The sequence below is a fragment of the Sphaerodactylus townsendi genome, linkage group LG03, assembly GCF_021028975.2.
Source record: "Sphaerodactylus townsendi isolate TG3544 linkage group LG03, MPM_Stown_v2.3, whole genome shotgun sequence".
Classification (NCBI taxonomy): Eukaryota; Metazoa; Chordata; class Lepidosauria; order Squamata; family Sphaerodactylidae; genus Sphaerodactylus; species Sphaerodactylus townsendi.
Genome location: NC_059427.1, coordinates 47,140,486 through 47,154,588, shown reverse-complemented (window position 1 = coordinate 47,154,588; position 14,103 = coordinate 47,140,486). Strand labels below are relative to the sequence as shown.

The 14,103-nt window shown below is 42.0% G+C and overlaps 1 protein-coding gene across 1 annotated transcript in view; it reads left to right on the top strand.

Annotated features, from left to right (window-relative positions):
• Positions 1-13,175, top strand: part of LG03H3orf20 (linkage group 03 C3orf20 homolog) — a 78,772-nt gene extending 65,597 nt beyond the window's left edge. Inside the window, exon 17 of the mRNA XM_048487329.1 lies at positions 13,061-13,175. Coding sequence (XP_048343286.1) covers positions 13,061-13,175 — 115 coding nt within the window. The remainder of the gene's footprint in view (positions 1-13,060) is intronic.
• Positions 13,176-14,103: the final 928 nt, after the last annotated feature.

Here is a 14,103-nt window from a genome sequence, read left to right as displayed (position 1 = left end):
GGTACCTGTGGAATATAGCTCACCATCCCGCGAGATAGTGCACACATTATTCTCAAAGTGAACAGCAAATCCTTTTTCTGATAATGTAGGGACGCTGATCAGATTAGCCGCGAGGTCTGGAATATACAGGACATTTTCAGTCACAATCTCAGTTCCATTATCATCCAGTCGGCAATGTAAAGTAACTTTGCCCTTTCCATTCACTGGAATCTGTTTTCCATTGGCTAAATACACATTGCATCCAGCATCTCTGTCTAATTCATTGAACAAAGCAATATCTGAAGCCATGTGCCTAGAAGCACCGCTATCAATAATCCAAGGCTTATATTTTTCATTAGTTTGTATCATGTGGGTTGTGCAAAAGTTGAACGAATTTTTAGGAGTAAAATCCCTTTGTCTGTGTGAATAAGCAGTGTGAGATGGCTTGCTGCCAGTCTCAGCATTCTTATTACGTCGACACTCCCTCTGGAGGTGACCAGGTTTATTACACTTGAAACAGATGGGTGGGCTCCTCCTTTCCCCTGTGGGATTGGATTTTCTGTATCCAAATGATTTAGTTCCCGCCCCCTTGCCTCTGGCTTCTTGGGCAATGTAACTTGAGCCATTCTTCCCTCTGCTCACAGAGAGATACTCTTGCTGCTTACGAAATTCAGACCTAGTTAGTCCTAGAATTTCCTCAAATGTGCAGTCTTTGCCATTCACAGTAGACACAAAAGCTGAATATTTCTCAGGCAATGAGCTTAAAAGCAATCCAATTTTCAGTTCTTCCTCCAGAACTGTGCCAGTGGTTGCTAACTTATCAATCAGATTCAGCAATTTCTCTATATGGCAATCAGCATCTCCATTTTCTTGTAATTTGATTGAAAATAGTTGTTTGAATAAACTCACTTTGCTATTTCTGTCTTGCTCTCCAAAGACCCTTTTTAATGCTTCTAGCATGTCTTTGGCAGAATCTTGTCCTTTAACATACACCAGTTGTGAGTTTGTGAGAGTACTAACAATTACATTCATGGCCTTTTCATCTGCTCTTTGCCATCTAGTCTCTTCATTTCCACTGTTTGGTTTTGGTGTAGTTAAAACAAAACCTATGCCCTCTTCCTTTACTTGTGATTGAATCCTGTAGAGCCATGAGTTAAAATTCAGGCTTGTAAGCTTCTCAAGAATTGCCTTACGCTGAGCCATTTTAATGCAAAAGTCTTTCTCTGCAATCTCAATGAGTCACACACACAAGAAAGAGAAAGCAAGCTTTTCAGGCTATGCAACCTTTTGTTACTCGCTGGCCTGTTAGAGCCAGGTGAGCAAGAAAACACAAGAACCAAGGCAATGGCTGCTAAGCCATGCAAGGGGAAAAAAATCTGCTCCAACTTTAAAATATCTGGGCTTCAAAAATAACCATCAGTCTCTGCTACCATGTTAGATTTTGTTTAGAGTCATGGATATGCCCAGTAGTGTGTGTGACTGCAGTTTATAGAAAGTTCTCCAGAGACATAAATGTAAAAGGTAAAACTTACATTTATTCAATCATCTTCAGTTCACAACTTTGTTCCAAGAAAAGGTAAATAGAAAGAACCCTATCTAAAGAGATTACTTTCCCTATGACAAGTGGGCACAACTAACGCGTCATCACATGTGTGGAAGTGAGTGGATGCTGCAGTGGCAAAGGCCCCACTGAGCAGGCTGCCATTGACCATGCGCTCGGTTCAAAGGCTAGAGCAGAAGTGAAGCTAGCATGGGGAAGAAAGGAAGTTAGTGGGCGGTCTCCTGGCCCAGACAAGGAGGGCAAACAAGAGAGGCAACATCACAGTTAGAGTGATATACACAGCACCCCCCAGTGTCCAGGCATGCAGAAGTCGCTTATTCCAACAGATAGATGCATGCAAAATTTGGTAGAATTGAAAACAGAGTTTAAAGAACCAGCTAAAGATTTGCAAAAAGTCTTAGATTACAACAATGGAAACAGAAATAGAAGTTAATAAAAAAAGAAATACGCCAGGCTGAAAAATGAATCGTCTGGAGTTAAGATAGAAGGAATTTCTGTTGCAAATTTGTCCTTTACCAGAATCAGATGGAGAAAATTTGCGTAAGGATTTCCTACCAGAGCGGCTCCAGAAATACAAAGGTCAGTAAAATAAAACATGTGAGATCACTTGCTGCACAAAAGAAAAAGATGCCCCAAGACTGTGTGATGTATCTGACATGAAGATCAATGAAAGAAGACATACTTTGCATGCATTTTAAAAAGAGAATGCAGTACTTGGGGCAGGACTTGATAATCATGAAGGAACTGCCATGGGGGGTATTGGTGAAGAGAAAAAAATACAGGTTTCTTTAAAAAATGTTAAAGAAAAAAATCCCTTTTGATGGTGGTTACCAGAAGGACTAGTTTCTACCTTTAATGGAACTCAGCAGAAGCAAGAACATTTATTAGCAAGAACAAAAAAGATGTTTAAAGTCCTTTAAACTATAGTATATTGGGGAGGAAAGGCCAAAAGTTTGGAATAAATGAAGGGAGGGAGAGTTACTAAAATCATGTTTAAAACCATGTTATACTTTAAAATAACAGAGGCTATTTAGAAGGATAGGGAGAGCAAGAGGAAATATATATGTGTGGATTAATAATGGCAGAACTCTGGATAAAGAAGTAATAGTTTAAAATAGATTGTATATGTAAGTATTGATAATCAGGTCATAAAATGAAAGTTTTTTTTCTTGTTGTAGGAGGAAATAGAAAGCTGGGATAAGATTTTTTTAATTTTTTTATATAGAATGTAGGGTATGTGATGAAGATGAGGTGGGAGTCATGCAGTTAATATTAGTCTATACATCTGTTTATGTTCTTGTCTCTTTTTTCTATGATCATAGAACATTTTGGGGGTGACAGTCTATTTTTTATTTTTTTCATTCTTTTTAAAATAGTTTTTGCAGGGTGGCTGGTTCACCATCTGGTTGTTGTATAGTTATATAATAATTAAAAATATTTTTTTAAAATGCCCCCGCCCTCCCGAAATGCCATTGTCTTCAAGTATCAAAGTTTTAATTGATCGTAACTATCATAGGCATCAAGGCACAACTCATAACACCGATCTATTCTTTGTTTTCTCAGGTCTGTCAAGGTTGATTTGGCTTATTTGGTCAGACCTAACTTCCTATTGTGTTTGACATTTAGTATGCCATTTCTTTAGATTTTGTTCCGGATTGAGCACATTTTGTATAAATTCTCTGTCTTTGAACAAAGGAGATGATACGAAAATAAATTAATGGGAAATAAGTTAAATTTGGCACGCAGAGGATGATGTCATGCCTGCCTTTTCGCAGTCCTCCAGCCCACAGTACAAAGCAATGTACAGATAAAGTTATAACATGAGCCCTTCAGGGGAGGGTGGTATATAAATCCAATAATAAAATAAAATAATAAAGATATCCACATTCCTTTCAGCTGCAGTGCTTTTGTGGGTAGTCCCCACAGTTAAAGTGTTTGGCTAAATGTTAATATGTGAAATCCAGAGTTTCCAACCTCCAGGTGGCACCTGGAGGTGTCTCCCTATTACAGTTGATCTCAAGACAACCAAGATCAGTTCCCCTGAAGAAAAGGGCTGCTTAGGAGGGTGGAATCTATGGCATTGCAGCCTTCTGAGTCCCTCCCCTCCCTAAACTCCACCCTCCTCAGGCTCCACATACAAAATCTTCAGGTATTTCCCAACCAGAGCTGGCAGCCCTGGTGAAACCCACAGATGCCTCTTCATCTGAATATACTGTGTGTGTGTGTGTGTGTGTGTGTGTGTGTGTGTGTGTGTGTGTGTGTGTGAACTTCCCTCTCAAAAGCAAGGAGCTCCCTGTAGAAAGGCCATGGCCTCATTACCAGAAATGATGAGCCCGTCTTCCTGTATCCTCACCAAAGTGAGCATCTGATGAACTAACCCTTTGCAAAAGTTATTTTCTCTTCTACACCAAGGTCTAGAGCATCAGAAGAGGATAGGTCAGGGGAGTGAATTGCTTTGCTGACCTCCTGAGATTTCTTCTGGTTTTTATCTAACCCAATTGTAAATGAAATCTTCCTTAGACTTGTGCAAGGGATAAGAGCAAAGAAATTAATGGTGTCTCCTTAGATCAAGGTGCAATCCTTCTCCCTTCATTCAGGAGACAGCTTGCTTCCCCAGGAGCACCAGTCTGAATGAAAATGAGAGCCATGGTTGTAATCTTTCTCCTTTTAAGAGTAATGGTGAGAATACAGTTGTGTATAAACCGTCTATATTTTTCTGGGGTCCAAAGGACATGGGGAACATTTCTAAATAGGTGCCACAGTTGCCAAAGGAGGCATGAAGATCTTGGATGAGCCTGCAATTCCAGAGTAAAAACAGAACAAAGCTTCTATAAAAGACACTTACTTTGAATGGGAAAATTTCAGCCAGTGCATCTTCTACCCAAGTTACTGTGCCATGTACTTTCTGTGCAACCCATAAAGATTCAGAATATCCTCTACAGTCCTTATTCGTTACCATTCCTAGTTTAGCTTTTGGGTGAGTGACGGGTATTCGATTAAAAGAGATACTTATTAGCAGAGATGCAGAAGCAGCATCCAGAGGAAAAGAAGAGAGCCAGAGATACCTTGAGTTGGTTTATATAAATGTTTACTAATTTAAAAGGGTAGGGTTACACGGAATAAAACAAATAAATGCTGTACTTCTCTGTTACATATTTATATATACACTTAAGACTACATCTTGCTTTTCTTTCCTACTTCTCTCTGTCTACATGATCTTCTTTTTTTGAAACGAAGAAAACTAGTTAACTTCATACCTTCTGATGTACGTGCTCACTAACATGTAAGCAGTGGCTATCTGACTGACCAATAGCTAATCAACAGACCAAGTCATAAACGTTGGCCTCAGCAACTTGTTTACATAGAAACAGTTAACCATTTTATAACTGAGTTTTGACAGACACTGGCAAATACCAACAGTGAGCCTTTTGGGGGATGTTAAGTAGAGAACTGAATACCTTGGCCTTGTCTTTGGAAGCATGAGGCAAGACTTCCTGGGAAATCTTGAGATCCTGCAAAGGGATTTGCAAGCATCTGCCTCCTCTCAGCCCTATTTGTCAGTTGCCAGGGGACTACCCATCCTCCCTCATCATCACGTAGTCCCTGCACCACGTGCATTTATGTAGGCAATTTGTTTCCTGATTATCGCAAAAATTGGAAAACCAAATTAAGAAAAAAATGTTTATTTTAATCAAGTTATGAATTAGAACGTTGTGTTATTTTGTTTTTCTGAAGACCAACATAATAAGAACCCTCAGACCCTCAGTGATCTATCGGTGGCCTCTGTGATTGCTTTAGCAGCCAATACAGTGTGCACACAGAGACTCTATTTTTGCCTTTCTTACCTTTCAAATGGCCTTGTTCCAGTTTGAAAAGCTGAATGAATGTTTTGATTGTGCCCGAATTAATGTACCTTAGTGGAATCCATGGGACGTATTGTTTGCAGAGATGCAGTCATAGATTTTTTCCCCCAAATGTGAGAGCACTCTTATAATTTCTAGTCACCTCTAGTTCATCTTCTGTAAGTGATAACTCTCCTGATCTTTTCTTCTGGAATAGTTTTGGCTGTGACTGCAGAATTGCATTCGTTTTTAAATCCTGAAAATATCTTGCTGTTACATAACTTTGTGAATCAAGGGCAGCAATTACTAACCCAGATCGGCACAATTTTTATCTGTCTAATATTTTTCCTACTTTTCCTCCAAGGAGCTCAGTGACATTTTACTTTCATAGTAAGATCCAGCCGAGAAAGTTACACAGGGATGTTTCATGGCTGAGTTGGGGTTTTAAACATGGATATCCAGATCTGAATCTGACACGAACCATTATATTATACCAGCTCCTCAAATTTATGAGCCCTGCATCATGTCTTGCAAAATGCTTGTAAAGTTCCAAAATGGCAGCCACAAGAGTGGACTTACAGAATCATTCCTTGGTTGGAGGGTTTCATTCAGCTTGGTGAGTTACTGTTTGCACAGGCCTGCATTAATGGAAGAAATATTTATAAGTGACATGGTAGTAAGCAATGATACCCTGCAAATGGGCAAGATTTATTTTTATTTATTTATTTATTTATTGGGTTTATAGACCGCCCTCCCCCGGAGGGCTCAGGGCGGTGAACACATATAGATAGAGCACAATAACAATTTAAAACCACAATTTCAATAAATACAGGCTCTAATAATTAAAATATAAACCCTATCTCGTCTTGAAGCAGCATTAAAATTAGCATTAAAACAAGAATGGCATCTGCTATCTGTTCCCTCTAACCCCAAAAGGGGAAGAGACGGTAGGATCCACTTGATGTTGTATATGGAGGGGGCCCCTATCAACGGCTAGCCTCCCCAAAGGCCCGGCGGAACAGCTCCGTCTTACAGGCCCTGCGGAATTCAGTAAGATCACGCAGGGCCCGGACTGCTGGTGGGAGGGCGTTCCACCAGGCCGGGGGCAGGGCTGTAAAGGCCCTGGCCCGGGTGGAGGCCATCCGTATCATTGAGGGGCCAGGGATCACCAGTAAGTTGGTCTCTGCCGAATGCAGAGAACGATTTGGGACAACTGCTCATACATATGCATTATCTTTTGTGGGCCCCACCTTGTGGAATGGCCTGCCTAAGGAGATCAGGAATACCCCCACGCTTCGGTCATTCCACAAGCTATGTTGAACAGCATTGTTCAGGAGGGCATTTGTATAACAGTGATTGGACTGTGTTATAACTAAAGTTGCTATCCCCCAGCCATCAGTGGGGTAGGAGCGTGAGGGATCCGACCAGGCTTAAAATGATGTCTAGATCTTGACAGTACCAATGTTTTGCCATATACCAGAATGTTTCCCCTGTGATTGCCTGTGTGGTGATGTCACTTCCACAAGTGATGTAATCATGCTGGTGTCTTTGAGGCCTACATCTCATTTTAAGCCTGGTAAGATCCCCCACCATCCAGCTTGATGACCTGTGATGAGGGGATCCAAAGCGGAAGATACTCTGCCCCCAGCAGCAGTCTATGAACTCTAATTATAACTTGAATGGTTCAGGAAGGTGCATTTATCAAAAGAAAGGGACTGTGAATCATACCCATGTGTATGGTATGTATTTGTTTGCTGTGTGCAGCATCCTACTTTCACTGCTTTTTAATATATTTATGTACCATTTTCCGCAATTTTAACATGTTATGTCTAATTAAGGTTGTCAACCACTCCTTGTCAACTGGCGGGTGGGGGGGGATGGGGACTTACCAGCAGCAAACTGAGGCCTAGACCTCTATTGCCAGTGAGTCATCAACACCATTTCCAGAAAGTGACGTTATCACATCACTGGTGCTGTGGGGGTGCTCTGCTGTTTGGGCAAAAACAAAAAAGGTTTTGCCAAAATACCAGAGCATCCCCATGTCGCTAGTGATGTGATGACATCTCTTCCAATGAAGGAAGTGACATTGATGCTTCACTGGCAACAGAGGCCTAGACCTCAGTTTGCTGCTAGTAAGTTTCTCTACTGACCAGCTGAACAAAACCAGTGGGGAGGGTGGGGAGGGGGAGGACCAAAAAGTAGGGAATCCCCTGCTCCTAGTAGGGGTCTGGTAACTCTGTGTATAGTACTAATGCTGTGCTTCAGATTCATGTAATCCAGTGGTTCTCAACCTTCCTAATGCCGCAGCCCTTTAATACAGTTCCTCATGTTGTGGTGACCCCCAACCCTAACATTTATCCATTTTATAGATGGAGAACACTGATGCAAAGAGTCTTAGGCGACCCATGTGAAAGAGTCGTTCGACCCCCAAAGGGGTCTCGACCCCCAGGTTGAGAACCACTGTTGTAATCCTAGCTCTATGGCCCATCCTTTTAATTGCACTGACCTACACTGTATAATCTATCTTGAGTGTTAGTAAGAAAGAATGCAAATAAAGAGTAATGAAATGAGACTTATTTGATAAAATAGTTTTGCTTTTACACCAAAGATAACATTTGTTCTAAAATAGATCCACACAGGTTTGATGGTAAGTACTAGCTCTTTCCTGCCTGTCCCTGTATGAACTCATGTGCAAATTATGCTTGTCATCCTGTCTTCTTCTTGTCCCCTCTCTCTGTGACCTTAGAATGCCCTTAAGACCCTTGATAGGCCCTCTTGGCCGTAACCTCAACCTTATGGAACATTCTCCAATTAGGAGTTTATCTCCATTTCAAGCCTTTAGGATAGCATATAAAACTGTTTTCTGTGTGGGCTTTTTGTTAAATGAAATGTCAAGTATGATTGTGAGTATCTTATGCTTTGAGAGGGATATGCCCTTATTGTGGGTTTTTAACTTCATTGTTAATTGCTTTTTAAAAATTGCTTTTACTTCAGTTTCTATAATAAAATAACCTGATCCAGCTCGGGGTCTCTTTATGGAGGGGGAAAGAAGGGATTCATGTATTTTAATAAATGAACAAATGAGTCCGGGATAATCTGAGCAGTGGGATGGGTAGTTTGTGTCTATAATAAAATAAATGGTGGTTTAAGACATAGTAGAAATTGTAATGATTCAGTGAAATATCAATGATGGCATAAAATACCTAGACATGTTCATTAAATATATTTTGTTCATTTCTCTCCCCCTTCAGTTTCATTGCCGACAATAGGAAGGTGTCTGTTATCCCAGTTGCACAGAGCAGGTTAGTAATCATAGCATGTGGTTTGAAAAAGGGATGCCGGACTCCACGTAAGACTTGGGGGACCCTCAAAATTACACGTACCCAATTATGGAGATCAGGTCCCCTGGAGAAAATGGATTATTTGGAGGATGGGCTGTATGCCATTGTAACCCACTAAAACCCCTGCCCTCTCCAGATTGCATCCCCAAATCTTCAGGGGTTTCCTAACTTGGATCGGGCAATCTCCCTGCCCCCCGCCCATCCTCCACCAGTGGCCTGGGGGACCTGGCAATCCAATTAGAGATGGGAGATTTTTTTTTCAATGGAGAGCTTGGGGATTAAATACTGGTGTGGCTGCACATTGGTCTTTGGGTGGGAACTACATTTTCCAGGAGACCTTGCGAGCCCCAACTCCTGCAGAGGCCTTTCTGGGGCAGGTGGGAAGGAGGCTCGCAAGGCTGCTTTTTGCAGCTGGCTAAACTAAGGTAAGTGCGGGGGTGGCGGCGAGGGGAAGGGGGAGGGGTGTGGACAATTTTCCGCTATCAACGTGTGGGGGTCTGCCTGGATGAAGATGACAGTCTGGTCTCCAAGTTTTACACCATCCAGATCTACCTACGTTATTACCCTAAAGGATCTTTCTTTAGTTAGGTGGTCACCTGCCTTCCTCTTTCGTTCCTCCTGTCCTCCAAGACAGTCTCTTGCCATATTCCAAGGGCTCAAAGTCTGACTTTCAAGCTGAGAAAAAAGTGCCTCACTAAAATTTCCCTTCTATCTAGGAAATGTCAGAATCCAAAAGAACCCTTGTCCCAAAAAAAGTGTTGATAAGTTCAAATTGAACAGCTCTCAGAAACCACAGAGATAGATAGGGTTGGCTATATTGGGTTGGAAAATTCTTAGGTATTTTGTGGGAGCGTAGGTAAGGCAGGATTTGAGGAGGGGAGGGACTTCAGCAGGGTCTAATGCAACAGTGTCACCCTCCACCAAAGCAGCCATTTTGTCTCCAGAGGAACTGATCTCTACTGTATGTTGAGTTGTAATTTTGAGATATCTCCAGTCCCCACCTGGAGGCTGGCAACTCTACACACAAAGGAGGGCTGAATTCTGTCTCTCTGGGCTGGGGGAGGAGTAGACTGTACTCTGTACTCTGTATTTGTACTCTTCATGTATATTCTGTGTTCACTACTCTGAGCCCTTCGGGGGAGGGCGGTATATAAACTTACTTACTTACTTACTTACTTACTTACTTACTTACTTACTTACTAATAATAATAATAATAATAATAATAATAATAATAATAATAATAATAGACATCTGCTGTAGAAGAAATGCTTATATCTAGTTGATCTCTTCAGAAGAATGAAGATGAAAGCAATGAACCTTCTTTTCTGGAATTAAAAGCATAGTAGAAGATAGGTTCTAGCCAAGAACAAGATGAGGCATCTGCAAATATTATTTTATCACAAGACATAGACTAGTCAGAAATTTCATGGGGGAAATCAGTGAGTGAAAAGAATAACTCCCTATGCATCACTGTACCATCCATTCTGTATCTTCAGTTGATGTCAGTTAGTTCAGGGAGCCTCTTTTAAGTGAGCATAGCATTGGGAGCTATTTCTCCAATGATATCCTACTTCTCCCAAGTACAATGAGAACAAAGAGAGAGAAGGTTATTGCTACTAGAATAAGCATTTCTGCCCCCCCCCCCCCTTAAAAATTTTGTACAATGGTTTGTAGCATCCGAGCTGGGGCTTATGAGCACTAGTGGGAAAAGCTAGAATTAAGAGAAATTGAGGAGGGGTGGATTCCATTAAGGGCCCCCACTCCACTTCCGAAATACAAGCAACACAGTGTACACTGTAACATGGGGAATTTACTCATTCAGCATGATAGAATATATATGATGCCTGCAGTAATCAATGATCATTCAATGAATAATTGTAACCTGAAGATGGGAAATTATATAAAGTGGTTGCAGTTATCAGGTGAATGGTATAAGTTGCCAATTAATTAAGTGTTAATGTGTTTTGTGCTTTTGCCTGATGTGACATTTAGTTCCTTGGGGGAACTGATATACCAATCTAGAATGAGAAGTGAGAAGTCTGAGAATCAGGAATCCTTGTTAATGGAGTTCATTTCCCTCCCTAAACAGTACATTGTTGTTTGGATGCTGTAGTATTTATCACCAGGAGACAGATACCAGCTTTTTCAATTGTCAGCTTGTCAGGAACAGGTTAATTTTTCTTTAGGAAACAATAATTTAGCAAGCTCTGCGCCTGCTAATAGGAGAGCTTGGTTGAGATGCTGTGAAATGATAATCCCAGGTGACATCTGTCAAAACACTGGAGATGATTGACGCACCTTCTGAATTTACAAGAAAGGTATAGTGGATGGATTTGAACAGCCAAAACTCCTAAGGCTGGACAGAATCAGCCCAATGCTCCTTCTGCTCTTCTCTGAAAACATTCTCTTCTCCATGTTCACCACCCATATTATATGTTTTACATGTGGGCTAGTTCTATGCATGTGGACACAAACTTCCACAGAGGCCACTCCTTGGTATGCACGGCCAGCACTAGAGACATGGCTTGGGAGGTAGAGTACCTAGAGACACCAAGTCAGGGCAGAAAATAAAGCAAAGTGGTACTTGACATGTTTGTTCTGCACCCAATTGGCTGCTGGAAGGAAGAAAAGATGTGGCAGGAAGTGCAAGGTTTTACTTCCTGCCCCAACATTCCTTCCTTCCTTCCTTCCTTCCTTCCTTCCTTCCTTCCTTCCTTCCTTCCTTCCTTCCTTCCTTCCTTCCTTCCTTCCTTCCTTCCTTCCTTCCTTCCTTCCTTCCTTCCTTCCTTCCTTCCTTCCTTCTCCAATAACCAATGAGGTCCAGCCCAATCATTTTTCTATTTTATTCCTTCCCCTGGCTTCCAGAGGTGCTGTGCTTCCTTCTTCTGAGCTCTTCCTTCTGCTGAGGTCTCACATCTAATCCCTAATATCTGTGACTAAAGAATTTGTGTGACTTTGAAAAACTACTGCTGGTCAGAATAGAAAGTCTTGGGATAAATAGTCTGATTCAGCACAAGGCAGCATCTGATATTCCGTTACTTCCAAGTCATGTGTTTAGAACCAGGCTCTGTGAGAGGCTGCAATGAAATAATAGAAGCCAGCTCAGAGCTGTAGAGCTCCAAATAAGAATCCATACTGCATTTGTATAAAGAATCATGCAGTCATTGTACCAGTCCTCTTTCCTGGAAACCTAAATTATGCAAATTCGATTTCCATATATTTATTCCACTGAAATTACTTTACTCACAAGAGTTGTCCTTCATTTCCACACACACATACCCCTTTTATGATAACCATCAGAGGGCAGGAAAAAGAAGATATGATTTGAGAGAAGATGACGACCGTGGATCAGCAGTATGCACGTGCAAGAGTTTATACACATAATAGTACAACTATAACTTCAGTGCTGGTGTTGACCTTTTAGGCCCTTCGCAGCCTGGGGCTCTCATATCTTCGAGACCGTCTCACCCCATATGTCCCTAGTAGGCCTCTCCATTCAGCAGAGGCCAATTTGCTGGTGGTCCCTTGCCCCTCCATGATGCGGCTGGCCTCAACCCGGGCCAGGGCCTTTACTGTTAGGGCCCTGCAGGACCTTGCAATAGAAGTCTCTAAAACCCTGCTTTTTGGAGGAATGAAAGCCAATGTCAAGATGCTGAATTCTGCACTCAAATCCATGACTGAATTGAGAAATTATGTTACTGACAGTTTTGGGTTTATATTACTGTGATTAAGAACATGCCTTAGTCTGGTTTCAGTGGTCTTCAACTATAATAGTTGTAATAAGCTCAAAGCCTGCAGAGCCATGGTGATCATGTGGCTAAAGGAACAGAATGCTATAAACATATGCTGTCCCCAGTTTAAATGTTTTGAGATAAGGTAGTATTAGAAATTGGGATGGTGAATGTTCATTTATTAAGAGAGCCCAAACATGCTTTTATTGGAACCTAGTGATATAGACTTGCCACCAATTAATGGAAGTATGGTTTTAGATTGTTTAACAGCAGTGAAAATGCTGATTGCAATGAGTTGGAAGAACACGAAATATTTAATCTTAGAGTCTTAGATATTAACAGCATCTAAGATTGAGATTATCTTGTTAAGAGAAGGAAAATAACCCTTCAAGCATCCACGGTAGAGTGGGGATTCAAACCTGGATCCTAGTCTGATATTCTAACCACTACATTCTGGTTCTCAGCTGCCATGTTCAGCGTACTGACTCTTATGGCCCTGGATACTGTTTGCGACATGCAATACTTGTGATAACGTATTTGGCCAAAAGAAACCTGAAATACACCCTGCTCCATTCATTTTTCTCTTCATTTGATTTGCATACTAGGATCAAGGAGTCTTTTGGTGATGGAGAGCTTTTGGACGATGCGATGAAAAAGGAGGGGGAGAGGCCAAAGCACGCCTCCAGTGCAAGAAAGAAATCAAAGAAACAAGAGAACTGAGACTGGAAAGATCTTTTCAGCAATATATGCAAATATTTAACGCTCATAGAGAGGTAGATACAAATGTGTAAGTGATTTTTTTAAATTATAAAACAGATATTCGATTTTTAACATTTATCATTCAAAATACTTAGATGAGAACCAGTCTTGTTTGGTTTCTATGGCCGTTTTCACACAGCCAAAAAACAGTGCCCCAGGGACGGGAAAAAACGGTCCCTGTGGTGCTGTTCGCACAGGAGGCAGCAGCACCGTCCTGGTTCCCCCCAAGCAGCGCGAATGAGCGAGGTTTTTAAAAAGTGGTGTCTTCAAGCCAGCACGGTGCGAACCGCAGCGGTGGGAAGACGCTGCTTTCCCCCTCACCTTCCAGTGTCGCTCTGGAGGACTGGAGGGACATGCCCATGCTGCCCTCCGACTCCTGGAGGTTGGAGGGTAGCGTGGGCGTGTCCCTCCAGCCCTCCAGAGCCATGCTGAAAGGAGAGGGGAGGGGAGGGGAGGGGACCGAAGGAGAGCCGCCTCTCTGGCTGGAGAGAAAGTTTGGGCTGCTCGCACGCTACCGTGCGAGCAGTCACCCAAGCCTCCACCAGCATAATTTATGCTGGTGGAGGTTCATTTCCGCTGCTGTGTGGAAACAGCCTATATTACTTTCTAGGATATGCAATAATGGTTCCCCTGAACTGCTGCCTTTGCCCAAGAGGCAGAGAGAAATCTGTATGTGTGACAGAGACAGACCTTGTCCCTTTTGCCTCCCCCACCTTATTTCAGTAGCCATCTAAGCCACCAGCACCCATCTCTGCCCTAAATTTCTGTAGCTTGAGGCACAGATAGAGCTATGGGCATGTGTGTGTTTGTGTACTGCTTCACACTTGTCCTCCTCACTGTCTTTAGCCCAGTCAGGAGTCTCTTGGCTCGGAATGCTGATGCGGATCAA